At 30.1% G+C, this 23,630-nt stretch overlaps 2 protein-coding genes across 2 annotated transcripts; both read left to right on the top strand.

The window, feature by feature from the left end:
- Nucleotides 1–2,794: 2,794 nt before the first annotated feature.
- On the top strand, nt 2,795–9,464 carry LOC126678057 (ATPase 11, plasma membrane-type-like). The gene is made up of 20 exons (XM_050372926.1): nt 2,795–2,896; nt 3,083–3,202; nt 3,306–3,404; nt 3,489–3,626; nt 3,698–3,832; nt 3,927–4,106; nt 4,187–4,393; nt 4,620–4,739; nt 4,845–4,964; nt 5,048–5,170; nt 5,258–5,362; nt 5,624–5,933; nt 6,110–6,348; nt 6,425–6,457; nt 6,679–6,760; nt 6,845–7,005; nt 7,309–7,521; nt 7,611–7,793; nt 7,884–8,062; nt 9,209–9,464. Exons 3-20 carry the CDS (start codon nt 3,336–3,338, stop codon nt 9,300–9,302), a joined length of 2,691 nt encoding a protein of 896 aa, XP_050228883.1. The 5' UTR covers nt 2,795–2,896; nt 3,083–3,202; nt 3,306–3,335; the 3' UTR covers nt 9,303–9,464.
- Nucleotides 9,465–17,416: 7,952 nt separating this feature from the next.
- On the top strand, nt 17,417–20,003 carry LOC126679413 (nudix hydrolase 8-like). Its single transcript, XM_050374434.2, has 8 exons — nt 17,417–17,842; nt 17,987–18,252; nt 18,416–18,481; nt 18,783–18,920; nt 19,143–19,220; nt 19,314–19,364; nt 19,475–19,618; nt 19,736–20,003. Exons 1-8 carry the CDS (start codon nt 17,704–17,706, stop codon nt 19,943–19,945), a joined length of 1,092 nt encoding a protein of 363 aa, XP_050230391.1. The 5' UTR covers nt 17,417–17,703; the 3' UTR covers nt 19,946–20,003.
- The last annotated feature ends 3,627 nt before the right edge of the window (nt 20,004–23,630 follow it).

The raw sequence follows: 23,630 nt of genomic DNA, 5'->3' as shown, positions 1-23,630 counted from the left end.
TATTATTTGTATCTATCTTGTTTTTATTTAATTTCTTTAATTTGTTGCTTCACTATTGAATATAATTGACACAAAATATAAAATTATTGGACAAAATGACACACTTTTTTATTCAATTTTAAATGATATTGGCTTTAATTACTTGTGATTGTTTTTAACGTATTCAAATCTTATATTTGGCTATATATACGTTTTGTTTCAAGTTATAAATATGATTCTTCCTCCTACACTTTTGCACAATTCTTTTCCTAGCTATTCGGTCGCCATTATTTGCTCTTTGCATGAGTAAGAGGAGCTTTCTAAAGCTATCGTTTTCTTCTTTTATTACTAAGTAGTGAATCATTAGAAACTGCATGCATGCAACTTACAAATCAAAAATTGCGTACATATAAATAATTAAAGCTAGTTAATATAGAAGGTGGATATTTTAAACTAATATCAAGAAATCAGAAACAAAAGCAATAATGAATGATCACTTAAGAGAGAGCGACTTACTTAAAAGTTTGAAATATTTTGATGCTTGGATTCTAAATCTGCAGATTTTCTATTTTAAGAGTGGGAGCTGAAGCAACAAGATAGTTGTAATGGACAAGACAACTATGGCCCTTGAAGCTATTAGCAAGGAAACTGTTGATCTGGTACAAATCTTTTTGCAATTTCCTTGTTTTTCTTGGGTTAAATATGGGTATTAAACTTGAGAGGGTACTGAACTATATGAAAGTTTCAAAAGGGGTACTGAACTATTTTTTGTTACAAAATGGGTATTGAATTATACAAAACGTTACAAAATGGATACTCTCAGCCACGTGTCCTCCACTGCTTGGACGAAAGAAGAAGTCACGTCCGCAAAAAGTGGCTGAGAGTATCCATTTTGTAACGTTTTGCATAATTCAATATATATTTTGTTAAAAAAAAATTCAGTACCCATTTTGAAACTTTGGCATAATTCAATACCCTTCTAAGTTTAATACCCGGTTAAACATATTGCATAGTACTCTTAGTTTCCTCATATATGTTATAATTAACACTTTCGTTCTCCTTATTTAAAAATTAGATGATATGGTTTTTTGTTTTTGTTTCTGTTCACATTTTAGTTGTTTTGCTTATTTTTGGGTTAGTCAACTAAGTCAAAAGACTTAATTAGAAGTTAAATTTTAATTTAATTTTGAGACAAACATAAATTCAAATTATATTTTATGAGATTTAATAGCTTAATCAATTCAATTTAATTGCTTTTACTTTTTTTATTAGTTAAGTTTTTTTTATTACATTAACTTTATAAAATTATAAAATATCAAAAATTTAAATTGAAGTCATTAATCATTGAATTTCATAATAATATAATTTTTATTTATATCTATTAAAAATATAAGTTTAAGGACTAAAATAATATTTTTAATTAAATCCAAATTTTATTAACTAACAAACTGCACATAATGGCTAAAACGTTAATGAAAAATAACAGTGACTATATTGTTTGATTGTCAATTAAGAAGGATGAAAGTATAATTTTTTTGATATATATAAATATACATATGTGAGACATCAAAGTAATTTAATATACTTACGAGGACTTAGGAAATTTGTCATCCACGTAGACAATTATTTGCGGAAATTGATTGGAAAATCTTGCGTTGTAGGGAAAAATAAGATTCAATTGTTTAAATGTAATAAATGAAACGTCGATAACTAATGGCTGAATATAAAATTTTATTCAGGGGGCAAAATTTTATTTAGCCAAACAAATTGTCATTTTTATGCCAAATTATATATCGTTCAATTATTTTTCTACCTTTTGTACCAAATAATTATCATTTAATCTCTATATAAAATAATCATTCAACCTCATTAAAACTTTTAAAAAAATTACTCGTTGTATTAATTTTTTTTCAATTTCCATATGTATTATTTTATGATTAAAATAATATACTGATTAGTAGAGATTAATAATTTATTTAAACTTCATGGCACAAAAAAAGGTTGAAATTAATAAACTTTTTAAAATAGTTAAAGGATGAACTAAACTTCTTATAATAGTTACAGACTAAAGTCACTAAACTAAGTTTTCATGTAATTAAGCTGAATTAAGTTTTTTATAATTGTGAAGATTGAAATAGTCCTTTTTTAAAGAAATCAATCTCCTTTCTTCATCGTTTAATGGAAGAATGAAAACTTTAGTCACTCTTTACGATTTTTTTTTAATTGGAGTGAATTATGAAAAACAAAAAGACTGACAACAAAAATATGAGGCTAATAGGCTGAAAAAATCCTGACAAAAAATATGAATCTCTCGTTCATGACACTTTGACGCCCACGAGGCGGTTGGACGGGGTTACCCACTTTGGCTCCGTCCTTATTGATAAACGTTAAAAATTTAAGACACGTTTGTTCCTATGGAATTTTTTTATGGATTCACTCATTTTTGAGGTTCTTTAACTTTAAGAGTTTTATTATATGATCCCTAAACTTTTATTTGGTGTTATTTAACCCTTTAACTTAAATTTTTTTATTTATTTTATCCCTAAATTTCCATTTAATTTTATGTATCCCTCAACTTCAATTTTACGTTTTCTCAAGTCCTCAAAAATGTAAAACTAAAATACCAAATAAATAAAAAAAGCACAAAACTGAGGAATCAGAAAGAATGTAAAGTTAAGGGATCAAATAAATTCAAATAAAAATTTAGGAAGCAAATAAATAAAAAAAACATAAAATTAAAGAATTAGATAAGTCCAAATAAAAGTTTAAGAACTAGATAAATAAAACGAGTAATCACAAATTGGGTTGGAATTATGTATTAAAATTATTAAGCATGAGTAAACTGAGTCATACAAACAAGTTTAGGGAGGAGCGGCGAGAACACTTTACTCTAAATTAATCCATGGGCGGGATCTAGGTGAGAGCTTCCATTTGTTAAGACCCATGACTAGTTTGCTGTTTTAACTTCTAAATAGCATGAGTAGTTTGCTTAATTGATTTTTTACTTTTTGAAGAGCAAGAAAATTTGAAATTCTCAATGATTTCTGATGAACTTTCAGGATTAGCATGTTTTTTTTTTCTCACATGGATTGGAATTTGACAGGAGACAATACCAGTTGAAGAAGTTTTTGACAAATTGAAGTGTACAAAAAATGGCCTCTCTTCTGATGAAGTTGAACAGCGGTTATCAGTATTTGGTTATAACAAGCTTGAAGAGAAAAAGGTCTGAAAAAAACTTGTTTATTTAATTTTATGTTTTGATATTCAGCTAGTAAATTAGGCTATAATTAGTATTTAATTTAATTTATGTGGTCTGCTTTTTATAGGAAAGTAAAGTACTCAAGTTTCTGGGTTTTATGTGGAATCCATTATCATGGGTTATGGAAGCTGCAGCAATTATGGCCATCTCTCTTGCTCATGGAGGCGTAAGTTTATAGATATTCTCATGTTTTATCTTTAACCTCGAAAAATTTCCAATATTTTAATAAATTCTGAAACCAATTCTTCAGGGAGAAGGAGTAGATTACCATGATTTTATTGGAATTATGACCCTGCTTATCGTTAATTCAACCATAAGCTTTATAGAGGAAAATAATGCTGGAAATGCAGCTGCAGCTTTAATGGCTCGGCTAGCCCCGAAGGCGAAGGTTAAAATCTCATCCTTTACTCATCGTTTAACATGACAAGCTCTTCTATATATCTAAATAATCTTCATCAGGTTTTACGCGATGAGAGCTGGGCAGAGTTAGATGCTGCTGTATTAGTCCCTGGAGACATCATTAGTATCAAACTAGGAGATATTATTCCTGCTGACGCGCGATTACTCGAAGGAGATCCTTTGAAAATTGATCAGGTTAACAAATTAGTAGTACAAAATGCTTTGATTACCGTAGGAAATTGTTGAAACTTAAACATAGTATTGAATTTTATTGCTTCGTCCGAACCAGTCTGCTCTGACAGGAGAGTCGCTTCCTGTAACTAAACATCATGGAGACGGAATTTACTCTGGCTCGACATGTAAGCAAGGTGAAATTGAAGCAGTTGTTATTGCTACTGGAGTACATACGTTCTTCGGAAAAGCAGCTCACCTTGTGGATTCCACCACCCATATTGGTCATTTTCAGAAGGTTTGTCACAATACTCCTGATAAAATAATTTGATGCTAACAAGCAATAGTATGCTAAACATGTTAAATTACCTTCTTCAGGTTCTGACGGCGATCGGAAATTTCTGTATTTGCTCCATTGCCATTGGAATGGTGATTGAGATCATTGTGATATATGGGATTCAAGAAAGGGAGTATCGCGTCGGTATTGACAATCTTCTGGTTTTACTCATTGGTGGTATCCCTATTGCTATGCCAACTGTGCTTTCTGTTACTATGGCCATTGGTTCTCATAAATTGTCTCAGCAGGTACTTGAAAAGCTATAATTCATTAAGCACTATGTAGCCCGGAAAAGGAAACGCTTAAACAGAATACAACAAAAAGATAATATTTTTACGAGAATAAGTTATAAATATAAAGTTACAGAGTTCTAGAAATGTTTCAACAAACGGAAACCTGAAACGTAGAATTCTATAAGTTTTCGTGCAACATATAAAGAGCTAAGAACATCTCCTTAACAAAATTACTCTGCAGGGTGCCATAACAAAGAGAATGACAGCAATTGAGGAAATGGCAGGAATGGATGTACTCTGCAGTGATAAAACTGGAACTTTGACTCTTAACAAGCTTACAGTGGACAAGGCTTTAATAGAGGTGCTATTTTTACTTATATCAACAGTAAAAGAAAATCCTAAAACAAACAGATCACTGTGTTTGCATCTGTAATTCCAAAAATTAATTTCATCCATTTCATATTAGGTTTTTGCAAAGGGTGTTGATAAGGACATGGTTGTGCTAATGGCTGCAAGAGCTTCAAGATTGGAAAATCAAGATGCAATCGATGCAGCGATTGTCGCGATGCTTGCTGATCCGAAAGAGGTATGGCATTTTATCAATTAGGTCTTCTGCCACTTAAGTTTCTGATGCACTACACTGAGTTTATTACATTGTTCGATCGTTAGGCCCGAGCTGGAATTACTGAAGTTCACTTTCTTCCATTCAATCCAACTGATAAGAGAACAGCACTTACTTACATAGATAGTGCAGGAAATATGCATAGAGTGAGCAAAGGAGCACCAGAGCAGGTTTGTAATTTAAATGTTATAGATTCTTTTATCTTCGTCATATGCCATAGCCTAAATTATTTTTACATCTCTTTTGTTGAATTTCAGATTCTCAATCTGGCATCAAACAAATCTGAAATTGCTCAAAAAGTACATTCAATAATTGATAAATTTGCTGAACGTGGACTTCGCTCTCTAGGAATTGCTCGACAGGTATTATCGCTACTTCATTTAGCATGTGTATTACGAAGGTTTGTTCCTTAATAGTTATTTACTACTACTATATGTCACATGGAAACTTTCTCGAGTGCTAGATTTCCATAATTCACTTTTGTTTCTGAAAACACTTCTAAAACTCGAAAATTCTATATTACAGTCTGTTTCGTTTCAGCAATTACCATTTCAACATTTCCATTTCCATACAGACCCTGTGAACTCTATAGTTATTAAAGAAGAGTGTGAAATTGTTTACAGGAGGTACCCGCCGGTACAAAAGAAAGTCCTGGCAGTCCTTGGGAATTCGTCGGACTACTCCCTCTTTTCGATCCACCACGCCATGATAGTGCTGAAACTATTAGAAGAGCTCTAGACCTTGGTGTTGGAGTCAAAATGATCACAGGTGATCAATTAGCAATTGCAAAAGAGACAGGAAGACGCCTCGGGATGGGCTCAAACATGTATCCATCATCCTCCTTACTTGGTGAAAACAAAAATGGAGAATTTGGAGTCTTACCTATTGATGAACTCATTGAAAAAGCCGACGGTTTTGCTGGTGTTTTCCCTGGTAATTCTGTCTATTCAATCTTCTTCAGGTTTATAATAGCTCGGATTCAACTTGCTTAAAATGATTAATCCAAGTTAGTTTGTTGATTAAATACTAAGCATTTCAAAACCACTCAAAATGCTCTCACATTTTCAATATCGGATGATACAAGTTGTGTGTGTTTTTGTTTGTTTTAGAGCACAAATTTGAGATTGTGAAGCGACTGCAAACTAAAAAGCACATAGTTGGGATGACTGGTGATGGAGTTAATGATGCACCTGCATTAAAGATTGCAGACATAGGAATTGCTGTGGCTGATTCAACAGATGCGGCTCGCGGTGCTTCTGATATAGTTCTTACTGAACCAGGGCTCAGTGTCATAATTAGTGCTGTTTTAACCAGCCGTGCAATCTTTCAAAGAATGAAGAACTACACTGTAAGATGATGATTGATAAATCTTGAATTTAGTTTTCTTCAGCACCCTTTTTGATTTTTCTTTTTCATTCCAACAGATATATGCAGTGTCTATCACCATCCGTATTGTGGTGAGTTCCCTATTCCTTTCGTTTCTGGAACTCGTCAACTTCGCGAGTCTTACGGTTGGGCGTTTAGTTTCTGTTTACGGAAATGATTCTGAAACTCTAAAAGTTTATAAGTTTAATTGTTTATAAGCTATTCTTGAATTATTTTTTTTGTGTCGTCTTTATCGTTTCAGTGCAACATAGATTGCCAATGATTAACAGATATAACTGATTTGTTTTAACAGATGGGATTTATGCTGCTCACTTGTTTCTGGAAGTTTAATTTCCCTCCCTTCATGGTTCTGATTATTGCCATTCTAAATGATGGTAACCATTACTAGTCATTCTTATTGCCTCTTCTTCTTTAAAGATCATATTAGTTACCTTTTTTTTCTGAATATGTTCTGTCAGGTACTATTATGACAATATCTAAAGACAGAGTTAAGCCATCCCCAATACCAGACAGCTGGAAGCTCAGTGAAATTTTTGCTACCGGCATTGTAATTGGTGCTTATCTTGCTATAATGACTGTTGTCTTCTTCTGGGGAGCTTACGAAACCGACTTTTTTACGGTAAAATCGCCCATTTCCTCACCATTTTACAGTTTTTTTAAAAAAAAATTATCAGTCAGGTTCTTTGTTGCTAGGAAATCTAAACTGAATAGTGAATAAGGACATTTTTTACAACAGTAAGTTATAAATATAGAGATTATAAAAAAAGTTATAAATTTGAAGTTTCGGAATTTCAGAAATGTTTCCAAATGAAACGCCAAAACATAGTAGAACTCAACAAGTTTTCGTGCAATAGTTCAGGAATGCTTGCTAGTTCTCTGATTCGTCCTGTCTCTTTGTTTCAATTTTCTCGTGTTGCTATAGAAACATTTCCATGTCGATAGCCTTGAGAAGACTCATCACAACCTCTCGGATTTAAATGTCGTCAAGCAACTGAACGGACAGCTAGCATCAGCTGTATATCTTCAAGTTAGCACCATCAGTCAGGCTCTGATCTTCGTGACTCGGTCCAGAAGCTGGTCATTCACAGAAAGACCCGGTCTTCTTCTCATCATTGCTTTCATAATAGCTCAACTGGTATAAATAAATAAATAAATAATTATTCTTCACATTCTAGTTCATAAACTTTCATACTGTTCCATAAAACATGCTGATGATTTACGCAGATCGCGACAGTAATATCTGCGACAGCAACATGGGAATTTGCTGGAATTCATCAGATTGGCTGGAAATGGACCGGTGCTATATGGATATACAATATTGTAACTTATTTGTTGCTTGATCCTATCAAATTTGCTGTCAGATATGCATTGAGTGGAAGAGCTTGGGGCCTAGTCTATGACCAAAGAGTGAGTCAGATCAAACCCTAATTTGTTTATTTTCTTCAGCCATTGTCAGGATTTTTGAGATGTTATTAAGTTTCACCATTCTTTTTGCAGACTGCAATGACCACTCAGAAAGACTTTGGGAAGGAGGCGCGTGAAGCAGCATGGGCGACGCAGCAGCGAACACTTCATGGCTTGGAATCTGCAGAATCAAAAGTGTTCTCTGAAAAGAATACTTTCAGAGAGATCAGTGTTCTTGCTGAAGAAGCTAGAAGAAGGGCAGAGATTGCAAGGTTTTGTTTTCGCTTCACCATCATGACATTAGGCCAAAATAATATTTTTCGCTGCATTTTAAAAAAATTACTCACTAAAAGAGAAAATTACAATTTATGACTCACTTTTCGGTAAAAACTTACATGACCTACAGTCTTTTTAGGCTTAATACATAGTTTGACCCCTGAACTTGTACCCTTTTACCCATCTAACCTCTAAACTTAACGTCTCACCTATCGAACCTCTGAACTTGTTAAATAATCCGATTTAACCCCTAAACTTGATAAATACGTAAATATTGAACCCCTTCGTGCCACCTGTCACTTGAAACATTATAGAAGAAATTGTGTACGGAGGGGTTCAATGTTTACGTTTTTATCAAGTTCATGGGTCAAATCGGATTATTTAACAAATTCAGAGGTTCGATAGGTGAGACGTTAAGTTTAGAGGTTAGATGGGTAAAAGGGTACAAGTTCAGGGGTCAAACTATGTATTCAGCCGTTTTTTTTTCTCCAAAAATCTCTCAATTTTTTAAAAAAGTTTATATTTATACCTCGTAACTGTAGTCAACTCAATAATCAACTTTATGTTAACTTGATATTAACTCTATCTCATCCTGAAATCAAATCGAAAATCAACTATGAATTTAAAAATTTATGAGTCATAAATATATTAGAATGAAAGTTTGTGATATTTGTATAAACAGCCCCAACTAAAACCCCTCATGGGTGCACTGATTATGGCCTGGACTTGAATAGGTTATAGTCGAGTCCAACCGGACTTGACTCTTTTAAATGCAAGTCCGATTTTGATCTAAACTCTGTTCGAGTCTGATATTAATTATCAAAATCTAACCTGATATCTGATTTATACAAGATTAGATCGGGTTTTTTTAAACCTACATACAAATTTAACTATATGAACACTTAAGTCTGCATATAAAAAACAAACCTATTATATGGATTCAGGTTCAAGGCGGACTTTTAAAAATTAAGTGTCCAGGTTATTCAGCCTAATTATAAGCTCAATTCAAAAGAAACGTCAGATAAATAAAATTAAATTATCAAAGAGATGTAATAAAGTTTAAAACATTGATAGTAATTATTTCATTATGCATATTGAAATAAAAACTTTTTTTGATATATATATATAATTTGATGGTGCAGATTAAGGGAGCTTCACACTCTGAAAGGCAGAGTAGAATCTTTTGCCAGGTTGAAGGGTTTAGATATTGATGTAAACCCTCATTACACAGTCTAAAGTAAACTACAATTATCATTAAATTTCTCAACTACTGCTTAAAACAGGAGATGGGTACCAAATTTTACTTTCTTTTATGTAATTTTTATGTGCTAAATGTTCAAAAAGATTTTATGTAAGCTTTCAATAAATACTGTTCAATGTCAATTTTATCATTTGTAATTCCTTCACCAACAATGAAAAAGCTTGATCCTTCTTCACTAGGAAAAATTAAATGGTTGCTGTGTTTCTTTCTAAAACTAATATATCAAGCTCTAAATTCTATTAATATATGAGCTTACCCAAAAAAATCCAAATTTAGCAAATGTTATCGTTCTAACTGGTATGTTTTTTTTTTTTCAATAAATACGATTACAATCAAAATCACATGACACGGTTTCAATTTTATCCAGTTCTTGAAATTGAATTAAAAATGTGTGAGGTGGTGTTCATGCGGCGAGTAATAAAATCTAAATTACAGTCAAAATCACATTATATGATTTCACATTTAACCAAATCGATATGTCATTGAATAAAATATCTCATTTTTTGCTTAATTTTTGGGTATGGATAAAATTGAAGCCAAATAATGAAATTTGGCTACAATATAGACTTTTTTAAAAGTATGGTTAGAATACATTTTTTTGGCTAAAATTTGAATTCATATTTATATAATTTAATAAATTACATTAGGAATAATAAATTTTATATAAGCATGATAAATAGAAACTATTTAATTTATCTTTTCCAGTTTTAATCAATAACTGAGTGTTGTTGCACCTTGTCTATCTCAGGATAGAAGTTTCTTGATGAGTTAATCAGCAATTACTTGGTAGTTGGCACTTAATTTTTTGCAACCTTACCCAATATCAAAGAACTAGAATAGCAACCAACGAGCTGTAGTTCAAATGGTTTAAGCGCTGGGCAGTAAATATCAAAGTCGTGGGTTCAAATCCTCCAACAAGCGCTCCCTCTCCCTAATTATTAAAAAAAAAAAACTAGAATAGCAAAACCCATTAATAAGTCCTTGAAGCGCTTCAACTTTATTTTGGTGGAATCAAGACCTTTGGCAATTAATCTTGCTATTTTTTTTTTTTTTTTTGAAATAAAAAGTTCTATTAATCAAAAGCTGATTGATCAGCCAGTACATAAAATTTAATAATCGGAGGGATATGTCCCAACCAATTAGATAAACTAAAATAGCCATATGCTACCACATGAGATTTTCTATCGTAATTAAAACAACATATATGCATCTCAATTAAGTTAAAGTAGTCATGTGCTATCAAACTGATAATATTACAAAGCAAAGAGTTGTTGTTGAAGGCATCCATTACAACCTTTGAAATAAAGGGAATTAGATTAACTTCACTTGCCATGATAATACTAACTTTAATCGCACGACTGCTACAGCTAGCAGCTATAAATTAATCGTTAAAGTCCCTAATCACATCTTTTGTGACATATCTCTTCTCTTGAACATTAAAGACATCATCTATACTGACGAAAAATATATCGATATTTGGTGAAATCCGTCGTAAGATGGTGGCTCTAATTGTTTTAGAGATCCAAATCGCTTGCATCGCAAAATACAATTTCATCTCCAACGATGAAAAAAACTATTTTTAATTTCGATTAGAACAGATCTAATAAAATTAAGATACTAAGGTAGAAAAATAATTTCTAGATCTAGACCAAAATTGGCCAAGAAAGAAACTTTATTCAAAATTTAAAACAAAAACTATGAAAAAGGTTAAAAAACTGAATTTAAGAGAAATAAAAAAAAACCAATGGGAATTGGTCCAAGTGGTAAACGGCTTGGTATCGCTTAAGCAAGGTCTCGGGTTCGAGTCCTTGTGAATGCAGAAAATTCCCACTGGAAGACTCCCCCACCATGCCAGGTGCGCGACACGGGTCGGATCCGGATTAGTCAGGGCGAAACCTTGGAAACCGGATGGGCTTACCAAAAAAAAAAAAAAAAAAAAAAGAAAAACTTATTAGGGTTTGAAAGGTTTCTTAAAAGAGAGACGCTAGAGTTACACTCATTTGAATTCTATTTAATCTTGCTATTTCTAAACTCTTACATAAGAGAAAAATCAGTGAGAGCGAACAACTAATACTGCCAATTAAGCATAATTATAGAAATTTAAATTAGTGGATTCAAGTTCCTATCAACAAGAAGTGCATATATCATAGCAATCATTCTCCAATCTTTATAATTAAGAAATGATGTAATTAAGGTATAGAATAATTAGGTTTGGTTAGTACCATGCACGTTCCTACCAATTGCAATCTTCAGGGCAGACTGTTACATGATCTAAATCCATCGAGCCACCCAGAAACAAATAAACAAATATATATTATATATTATTATATATTCAATGAGTAATTCCATATTTTATTATTATATCATATGCCTGGAACATGTTACATGTGATAGTATGTACAATGTACTTTATCGTGTTTAGATATTTGATATATTTATTTTATTTTCTTATTCAACCTGTTTATTTTATTTTCTTATATTCCTTTTACATAATAATATTCAATATATATTCTACTAAAAACCCTTGTGGTCTTTGATTCATTGTCTTGATTTAAATTATATCACTTTCTTTCTTTTTCTCTTTGGAGAAAAGTATATATCACATTCTTAAAAAAAATCTACATACTATCAACGTGCAATTGTTATTTTTAGAGATGATAGATATGCTGAACTTAAATCTAATCCACAAAAATAAAAATCATAACAAATATTTTTATTAGAGTCAATTTTGTAAATGGTATAAAAAGGTTAGTTTGTATTGTAACTTCTCCTACAAATATTTCAATCATGCTCAATTGGACTGCAATTTAGAGTAATTATAAAGAGATTAATTTCCTTACTAGCTAGAAATACACAAACTTTCAATTTTTTGCAATAATAACATGGACACCATTTCGGACATAAAACGACGCCGTTTTGGCCATAAAACGGTGCCGCTTTGGACCTAAAACGACGCCGTTTTTAAAAAAAAAAATCACACTTGGTCTTAATTGCAAAAAGTTGAAAGTTCATGTATTTTTAAGCCAAAATTAAAAGTTCGTGTTAAATACCAAAAACACGCGATAGTTCATGATTTTTGATGCATTTAAACCAAAATAGGCTTAAATGCTCCAAAAATCACGAACTATCGCGTGTTTTTGGTATTTAACACGAACTTTTAATTTTGGCATAGAAATACACAAACTTTCAATTTTTTGCAATAATAACATGGACACCATTTCGGACATAAAACGACGCCGTTTTGGCCATAAAACGGTGCCGCTTTGGACCTAAAACGACGCCGTTTTAAAAAAAAAATTCACACTTGGTCTTAATTGCAAAAAGTTGAAAGTTCATGTATTTTTAAGCCAAAATTAAAAGTTCGTGTTAAATACCAAAAACACGCGATAGTTCATGATTTTTGATGCATTTAAACCTAAAAATTAATGGCAAACCTAATTTTTGAAAATTTATTTGTAATTTTAATAAGCAATTAGTGTTTTTCAAAACATACAATTAACACTGTTTATAATATCTAGATAATTAATTTAAGGATATTTTAGAAGATTAATTAAAATGAATCAATTTAATTTCTATTTTTAATTTCTGCACAAATTCAATTTGTCTATTTTTATGGGACGGATGGAATATTTTTTTAGTTTAATGTTTTAGTAAATGATAGATAATTAAATTAGTACATTTGCAAGATGTGAAGTTCTTTTATCTTTATTAATAATAGTAAAAAAATTATAATTTTTTTTTAAAATAAAATATGAAATTCTTAAAATGAAATGGAAGAAGTAGAGTATCTTGGTTAGAAAAAAATAGCATAAAATTAATTACCTTAATATTTTGCTTGAAGTTTTAGCCTTTGACAAAAAAAAAAAAAAAACCTCGAAACCACGTGCTAAAATCAATATAAGTATGAAAATAAACAATTGAAATGTTTATATCTACCTATCAATATCATTGTATCAAATATTACCATATAAAAATTGTGCTGTATATATACTATTTTTTTTACTTTTGTTAAATATACCTTTAACCGGTTTAGAGTAAACGTGGCGATTTTAAATACGCCATAGTAAGATTAACTTTATGCATATATTAATATTTTAGAAGTAAAAAATTGTACCTATCAATATCATTATATATGTATAGCTCAAATAGTATAAACATTAAATAACATTCTACTAGAATTATACATTCAATTTCTTATAATATTTCCCTAACCTTTTATGTTTGAACATAAAATATCTAAACGATCTCCGAAAACATTTAGGGATAAATTATGAATTGGTTTGGATATTTTTTGAAGGGTTAATGTTATAAAAATTCACCAACTTTACACGTTTTTTCATTTTAATCACATAATTTAAATTTTCTCATTTTCATACACGAACTACCACTTTTTCTCAAATTCATGCACGGCGCTGAGGTGTCACAACTCCATTGGTGTAATTCGCTGAGGTGGAGTTCATTTTACACCAATGAACGAGTGCCACCTCAGCACCGTGCATGAATTTGGGAAGAAGTGGTAGTTCGTGCATGAAAATAAAAAAATATAAACTGCATGATTAAAATGAGAAAACGTGTAAAGTTCGTGATTTTTTTGACATTAACCCTTTGTGAATGAGAAACAATAGGTGGCTGCTTTGGTACTGGACAATAGGATTCATGTTTCCTCTTCCATCTCTATCAATGCTATTGGATATTTTGTAATGAACGACAAACATATGATAGTGGTGTTTTAATTTGCCAAAAATGAAAAATGAAAAATTGATAGCTAAATTTATCAACATTTAAAAAATTTATTGCAACTGCAAAAATATTAAACTTAATAACTTTTTTTTGTCACAAAACAAATTTATAAATTATTTTACAATTAATCCATCATTTGACATCTAAAATTAATATTTTTCTAATATTTTAATAATTTCCAGAATATGTATTAGCGCATATGCATGCATGACTCTTTCATATATGTCAATTAAACTCATTAAATTTTTATCAGCAAATTAAACTAGCTAAATTTTAATTTTTTTTATTAAAGTAATTTATAAAATTTATTTTAAAAATACCCAAACTAAATTTAATTTCATTAAAAAAAATCTTTAAGATTTCAATTATTATGAAATAATATACATTTCAAAAAGAAATTTAATATTTATTTTCAGACTATTTTTAACAAAAATCAATAAATGATATATATATATATATATATATATATATATATATATATATATATATATAATTTATAAAATTGCATATATCTTTTTAAAACTACTATTTTACAAAATAGTAAGACTATAAAATTAATTCAGGAACATTACCAAAACTACAAAGTATAACTAGTAGTTTCTTTGTATTTTTGTATAAAACTTATATAGAATAAAGTTTTAATTTTGATATGTTTGTTTTTAAATATTGAGTATTTTAATTATAATTAATAGAATTTTATATTATGCTTAAGTAATATTTAAATAGTTAATTAAATATTGAGTATTCTAAGTATATTATTAAAATTATTATCTGATGTGTTTAAAAGTACAATAATTTACAGGTTGTGGAAATTAAGGCTCGCTATTGAAAGTTGAAACAATAAAAATAATTAGAAATACCAAATATACGTGTGAAAGTTGAGATGTGTCAGTAAATAAAATGTTGAAGTTCATGGATATAAATTTTTATTTAACCCAAAATTTATTTCAAACTATGCTAATTATGAAGCTAAGAGAAAATTTTGGTAAAGATTTCTAGACACCTATGTAGATTAAAATAAACCTTTTTTTAGGTCTAATGGTGGAAAAAATTTAAATTTTTACGACTTGTTGTAATTTGATCCAAATCTAGCTATTGGTGGCCAAATTTATTATTTTCAATTAGGCTACACTATTATTATTTTATTAATAATGATATATTTAAAGCCACAAGAAGTGGCAAAAAGCTCAAAACTACTCAAAAGCTTTCACATAAAAAATATAATTGGCTATTATTACAAAGATTAAAAAATTTGAATTAAATTGCGACAAACCTTAAAGGTTTGGATTTCTTTTTTCACCATAAGGCCTTTCTTTTATCAATAAAAGTGAATTTTTTAAATAAGTATAGCTTGTTAAGATTGTGTTTTCTTATCAAGAAAAAATAAAATCAATTAGAAGCTTCAACTTAACATAATAATAAATTATGGTTTAATACCAGATTAATAAAAATTCATTACCAAATTAACTAACTAATCCTAAGAATAGAAAAAATTGATATTTTCATAACCCTAAAATACATCTTCTATTGTTAAGCCTACTCTAAATTAGTAAAAACGAGTGTCCAATTAACATTTTAGCATCCTAAATTTATCTCCACACCATCATCATCTAACGAGAATTTGTTGAACATTTTTAAACCTTTATAAAATGCACAATTTTGCAGCATTAAAATCCAATATGCCATTGAGTTAAAAAAATCAAATGGCAACAAGCAAAAACAATAAAATAATTTTTATTGTAATGCTTGTTATATTTGTATCTCTGCCGGTCGGAAGAGCTTGGAGTTGGCCGTGGGAATATGATACTGGTGCCGTGACGGAGACTTCTTGTTATGATGATTGTTATAAAAGATGTTTTAAATATAGTGGAAGCTCGATCAGTTTTCTTACGGATAATTGCAGAGATATGTGCCTAACTACATGTTTTACTTATACGGATCCCAACGCTAAATAATTCTCGAGTCGATATCCGTAATTATCTTTATAAGGAGTCGCCTGATGGAGTCGGCAAATTCAATTGGCTCTGCATTCGGATGATGATCACAAAACATGCCTAAGATTTTTCTTTCAATTTTATAGTGAAATTCAAAATTAGTGAAAAAAACGTAATAACTTACGGCTTTTTTATTTTTTGAAGAATTTAAATGTATTTAGTTTGTGTTTATTAATTTTACCAAGAAAAAGTAGACTTTATTTTTCAATTGTATTCAACTAATTATGTTTTGTGTTAACTAAAATTCTAATAGATTATGGTTTTGACTATCTTACGTGTTGGGGTGTATAGGTTGTATTGATTATTGAAATCTATATTTCTTGTGATTGTAATGTAACTAAAATGTTCTTAGATATATAGCTATATGATTGGTCAGTTTCCTGATGAATGCAGAAATGACATTACAATTTGGTTTCTCAGTTACACACATCTTAGATTAAATATCAGGTTATTAAGGTCAATTTATTATTAAAAAATCTTAATTTGTTTTTGAGAAATCTTTTAAGAAATAATTTTGTCTTTACAGAATTATAAGAATCGGAAGAAGAGAGATCAAGAAAGTGAAAATAAACGGTTGGCGTCTGGAAATAGAATTTATAGGATAAAACAATTTAGGAAAATATAAAAGTATTTTGGAAATAATTTATAATTATAAAAGTTTATTCAATTCAAATAGTATGTGCGTTGCAAAGGGTGTGGGATCAAATCCTCACATAAACGCTAAAAGTATATATTAAGCTTTTTTATTTTTTATTTTTTTTATCCCATTCGGTTGTCAGGGCTTCGTCCTGACTAATCTGGATCCGACCCGCGTCATGCACCTGGTATGTTGGGTAAGTACCAGTGGAAATTTTCTGCATTTATAAGACTCGAACCCGAGACCTTATTTAAGCGATATCAAGCCATTTACCATTTGTACCAATCCCCATTGGTTAAGCTTTTTAATTTTTAAGAATTTAGTTTCCATAAGAAAAGGTTATGCAGAACTAAAAACAGAAAAAAGTAGCAGCAGCTAAAAAACGTGTCATATATAGAAATGATCCCTCAATTTTTTAGTGACCCATGCCATTACCTGAATTCCTAAAACTACACCTGATCTGCCCATCTCTTCAATTATTTCTTGATATATCACCTGATCCATCCGACGTTCCTCGTTCTTTCATTTATATCAAGATCAAGAAATTCTTAAATAATTGTCCTTTTCACAGCATATTTTAAGCATCTTCTTTTTTTATTTTAAATTTCACTAATGTACATTGTTTGTAATTCTTATCAAATCTCATGCACCACTCATTTCTTACCACATGTTCACCTCTACTAAAGCAAATAGATTCCAAAAAATTTAAACTGAACTTTGAAATAAAAAAAAAAGATTTAAATTTTGTCTTGTAACCTATGGTTGCCTGAGTTTGACTTCAACTGGCGATTAATCCCACAACGTTTTCTTGCTGAATCATTTTTTATTTGTGGGTCAATCCAATCTCCGCTTAACTATATATATAAGAAAATTTTAATATCTTGTAATATAATTCATTCTTGCAGTTACCTAATATATACTAATATACTTGTGGCTGTGGATATAGTACTGTTTAATTAATAAGTTTTTGTTTGGATACCAAAAAATTATTCAGTGGTGTCATTAATGGAGTTGAAGCTCGTTGATTCTAAATCCATGTCTTTGTCTGAGATTTCTGTCATGGCTAAGACATCTCCAAATCTTTCTTCCAATTTAAGCCAACTGGGTGGTTTTAGATTCTCTTCAAAGCTTAATTCTTGTAGAGGTAATTATAATTATGTACAAATTTTTTAATTTTAATCCTAATAAGTATTTCTGTTTAGCTCTGTTCTTGAATTTTCATTTTTTTCCGTTTGAGGAAATTTTTCTTGAAAGGGATTATTAATTTCTTTGTCATTCTTATTTTTAGGGGAATCTAATTTGAAGATTTCTTGTTCGAGTACTGCCAATGGTGCTTATTTATTGAAGAAGGCTAATAATGAAGTTGAAAATTATTTATATCATTTTAATGAAAAGAATAATAGTAATTCGACATTTTTTGGAGGGAATCGGAAAGTTCTTGATGCATTTGACGACGAATATGGAGGAATTATAGTTGATTCGAAGAGATTACCGGAAAATTCAGATGATTTTGCTTCTTCTCTTCATTTTTCTGTTTCTCGATGGAAATTAATGGTGAGTATTTCTTGAAACAAATCAAACTTTAGTCACTAAAATGCAAATAAGCGGATAGTTTAGTGACTTTTAGAGTCAATTATCCTGTTTTTTCACTACCATTTTTTCCTGCGCAGTATAATCGGTTGTTGAAGTTAATAGTTTTAGTGTGACTGAATTGCAGGGAAAGAAGGGAATTTGGCTAAAGTTGCCATTGGAGCGATCGGAGCTTGTTCCCGTAGCCGTAAAGGTAACTTCTTCTACATTTAAGCTTTTTAACATACTCAATATTAGGGGTGTGCAAAGAATCGAACTAAATTAAATAATCGAACTAAACTGATTTAATTGGCGCCGTTTGGTAAATAAATCTTTTTTTTTTGTTATGTTCCATTTTGAACCTGAAAAAAGTTCAGTTCGGTTCTAGTGGAAACTGAATCGATGATTTTTGGCTTAGTTTAATTTTGAAAAAAAAATTGATTGTATAACTTTTTGTCTATCTTCAAAAATTAGATGATGTGTTATTAATTATAGATTCTGATAATTGATTGCAGGAAGGTTTTGGATATCACCATGCAGAACCAGGATATGTGATGTTAACTTACTGGCTTCCTGAAGGACCCTGTATGCTTCCTTCTAATGCTACCCATCAAGTAGGGGTTGGGGGATTTGTCATCAATGACAATAATGAGGTATGCACATCGGAAACAGAAATATCGAAATCGAAAACAACGAAATGAAATGAAATATTTTTTATAAGAAATGATTATAAAGATACGTAGAATTTTTTTTAAGGGATCTCGGAAACAAAAATGGAATTCGTAGTTTTAAAAAAAATCGTGCAATATAGAACTATTTTCAATTTCTACATTTCAATCTGATGCTTATGAACATCTGCTGCTTGTCACTTGCAGGTTCTTGTAGTACAAGAGAGATTTTGTGACCAACAATCAGTTGGTCTATGGAAAATTCCAACCGGATTCATTCATGAGGTGAGAGAAGAGAAATTAATAATTTACTTCGAAATTTTTCATAAATTTTATATCATTTTGTCTAATTTTCAACTCTATTATTTGTTGTATCAGTCAGAAGAGATTTATTCGGGAACTGTAAGAGAAGTGAAAGAGGAGACTGGGGTAAGAATATTCTCTTACTCGATATTAATTAAAGATTTCATCACATTATAATTAATTTTTCAGTCGGATCTTGAATATTTGCTTATTGTTCTACCCTATTATAATTGCAGGTGGATACAGAGTTCATAGAAGTTGTAGCATTCAGACATGTTCATAATTTAGCATTTGATAAATCAGATCTATTCTTTGTCTGCATGTTAAAATCTTTATCTTCTCAGATCACCATCGACAATCATGAAATCAAAGCAGCCAAGGTATAGGCATACAATTTTGACAGCTATATATTTTAACAAAAATTTGACGAATCTTATGATTAGTATTTTTTTTTTTTTTGAAACGCTTCTAAAACTCCCGAACTTTGAATTGTACAGTGGATGCCTTTAGAGGAATTCGTAAAACAACCGTTGATCGAAGGAGATAGCATGTTCAAGAAAATCATAGACATCTGTGTTGCTCGATTAGGAAAAAAATATTGTGGATTGCATCCGCATAAATTAGTTTCAAAATTTGACGGAAGACTATCGTGTTTGTACTATAATGTTGTTGATGATCAAAGCATCAACTGCAGTATTCAAGAATAGGCGAATAGCTACAAAAGTACATGAAAATATTAGATGAATTTTAATATTGCATTTGTAACTTTTGCGGTAAATTAAATTTTGTTTATAATGAAAAAAAAAGTTCTACTCTGGATGCAACATATTAAATATTGTGTACATTAAATTAAACTATAATATACGGATACAAAACATATAATATTGATCAACACTTAGTGTTAGAAAATCTAACATAATTTTCTCTCTTTTTATTATTTTCTCTAACACCTCATTGGATAGGTCTATGAATTTTCCATGGACCGGGTCTAGGTAAGAACTTCCCCGTATAAGTATATTATGATCATAGATAAAAATGATAATTTTTTTTTTATTATTAACAAAAACATATGTTCTACAACTCTCAAGCCCAGTTATAATTGTAAAATGATAATATATCTTTTTTGATAATTGAGAAGCGAAACCGATTATGGAAGAATTAAAACCACGAATTTATCAGAATGCTGCTAGACGTGTATACCATTTGAACTATAGCTCATTGGTGTAAAATGGTAGTTTTTTTCTAAACAAAATGATTATATCATAATTGATTGGAAAATGATTCAACGTATAAAAGACGATTAAGCTCAGGGGGTGGGTTTAAATAACATCTCTTCTTGTACAAATTAAATGGAGCTATCCTTACTAACCCAATCTTCAACTCGATTCTGAGTTCTACTAATATGAGTAAAGTTACAAGATCAAATAGATGAGAATATAGCTCGGATTTCTTTCACAATCAGCCAGATCCCACGGAATAACTTCTTTATTGCAATTGCGGTATTTTATCACAATTGAAGTGAATTGCGGATCTTCTGACTGCATCCCGGAGAGCGAAAGCATCGGCTGTGAGCAGCACTGGCCTGCAGCAGTAGCTCTTAGCTTTACCAAAAATGAGATCACCGCGCGAGGTGAGCCATATGGAATATTGTAACCTGGAAGAAAATTTCTTTAATGTGCTAAAGTTCAATCTTATGTCATAATTATATGTATTATTGTGTACATACAATATCCATATCCAGGTAAATATTTCGAATTAAATAACAGTGGTGCAATTAAATTGGTAAGTAAATTACTACATATGGCTTAATTATACTAAGATTATATTTCTGTATGCTTGTTGATAAATACAATTTTGTAAGAAAGGAACATTGTAGTTTTGAAATGGAATATTCTAATAAAAGGAACAATGTATAAAACGGATATAAATTTCATTCATTCTACATTACTTGGCAATGACACAGAGACGGAGCCAAGGTAGGGCCAGGCTGTGCCTGGACCCTACCCCAATTTTTATTCAAAAAGAATTACCTTCGAAATAGGTAAATAAACAAGAACCCTGGCATATGAAAATATACTCATCTGATGTGTTATGACTAGTTAGGTAGGCTAATATCCATAAAAAAAAAAAAATTAAATACCTCAATTAAAAGGAACAATGTATAAAATGGATATAAATTTCATTCATTCTACATTACTTGGCAATGACACATTCTCTCCATTAGAAGAAACAAAGCTAATGCACGTTTGTTCGGATCGATGGCTTTTAGATGATAAATTCCATGAATTTCATACGTTATATAAGTTTAAATAAAATTAATTGTTTAATAATACTGAAAAATGATAAAACTCATGGATTTTAAAAATTTATTATCCTATAAAAATATTATTTTATTTTTCATTAAGAGCTGAAAAAATTGGAATCTATCATTTTCTACATCATGAATTATTATAATATTAAATTATTTTAAAATGATTCCTATAATGGTTAATTTTATATTTTACCTAAATGATGAGATTTTAAATTTATAGATTTTAAGCTTAATTTCATATAAAATTACTATCTTTACACTTTTTTTTCATTTTAATCACGTCTTTTTAAAAAATGTCAAATAAAATTATCATCTTTTATTTTTTTTAAAATATATCACGAAGGTGAATTTTTTTTATTTAAATATATAAATAAAAAAATTCTTGAAACTTTATTGCAGATGGATACAATTTTTTAACGAACCAAGCTCCGCAACAGTCTAATCTGGTAAGATCATCGGTCAAGTCAAAGAAACTATGCTTATTGATGTGGTCCTATAAATAAATTTGGCTTAATCACCAAAAAAACCTCACCTTTAGCCCTTTTTCAGCAATTTTGTCAGTTGCACCCTAATTCGCACCTTTGGATTTCAATTCCACCCTCAAAATCAAATTGGGCTTTTTGTACTCGGGAAAAATTCATAAAAACTCTTATAAAGTACTCGTTTGAACTCTTTCCACATAAAAAGTTAAAAATTGATGACTTATTTTAACTTATTTTAAATGAAAAAGAGATCAATTTAGTACTTGAGGGTGGAATTGAAAACCAAAGGTGCGAATTAGGATGCAACTGACAAAATTACAATGTCAGAGTGCATTTAAAAAAGGGCTAAAAGGTGGGGTTTTTTTGGTGATTAAGCCAATAATTTTTTATTGTTATTCTTGTAATTACATGGAATATTGTGTTAGTCTATAGAATTCTAGCTCTTTCGGAAAGTTTATATGTTAAATTTAGTTTCCATAAAACAAAAGAAAAAGAAGCAGCAGATCAAAAACGTGTCATAGAAATGATGCCTCAATTTTTTAATGACCCATGCTAGAACTTGATTCTTATAACTACACCTGATCTGACCCATTTCTTTATTTAATTATTTCCTTAAAAATCACCTGATCCATCTCCCGTTCCTCGTTATTTCATTTGTAGCAAGATTGATAAACATTAAAATAATTGTTTGTTTTACAAATTACAGAATATTATACTTTAAGCATCTTCTACATTTTTTTTCACTGTTTTACATTGTTTGGCATTCTCATATCAGATATCAACCTCTCATACCAACGAGCTGTAGCTCAAATGGTATAAGCATTAAACAGCAAACTGTCAAGGTCGGAAGTTTAAATCCTCTCACAAGCGCTCCCCCTCCTCAATTATCAAAAAAAAAAAAAGATATCAACCTCTCATTTCTTACCACATGATCAAGTTATTTATACTCTATATCCGGTCTATAAGTATTTTTTTCATCAGAAAATTGCTTGGCGTTTTAAAATGTATATAAAAATATTTATAGTTTATATTTAATATTATTAAATTTAAAATTTGTATTGTAAAATACGTTAAACTTTTGATGATTTAAATTTGCACTTAACCCAAACAAAAATTATTTCCATCAGAGCTAAAAACAGTGGTGGAGCCACATGCATGACAAGAGGGGCATTTGTCCCTTTTATTTTTTCAAAAAATACAATTTATTATACAAAGTTAATTTTTATTTATATTAGTTACCTAGAAAATGTTATATATTGACCTCCTTAATTTTAATAAATATTAAATTTTATATATTATTTATGAAAATATTACATTTTGCCCCTTTTAGATTTAATTTTTGGTTACGCCACTGGCTAAAAAGAATTATCCGTGTATTTGTCTACTGCAGATTTCTTGTGCTTTAGTTGTTTCTTGCGACTGAAGTAAATTGAAATTTCACTCATTTTTCGCTGTGTTTTAGTTTGTACTCGCTTGTTATCTGCTCCAATTGCGAACTATATATATTAAAATAAAAAAATCGAAATAAAAAATTATTTTAATTTTGTCTTGCAACCTATAGTTGTCTGAAGTTGACTTCAAATGACAATTTATATTATC

Source organism: Mercurialis annua, linkage group LG4, assembly GCF_937616625.2.
Source record: "Mercurialis annua linkage group LG4, ddMerAnnu1.2, whole genome shotgun sequence".
NCBI classification, from domain to species: domain Eukaryota; kingdom Viridiplantae; phylum Streptophyta; class Magnoliopsida; order Malpighiales; family Euphorbiaceae; genus Mercurialis; species Mercurialis annua.
The sequence above is the reverse complement of the archived record's forward strand: the minus strand, read 5'-3'. Positions and strand labels throughout refer to the sequence as shown.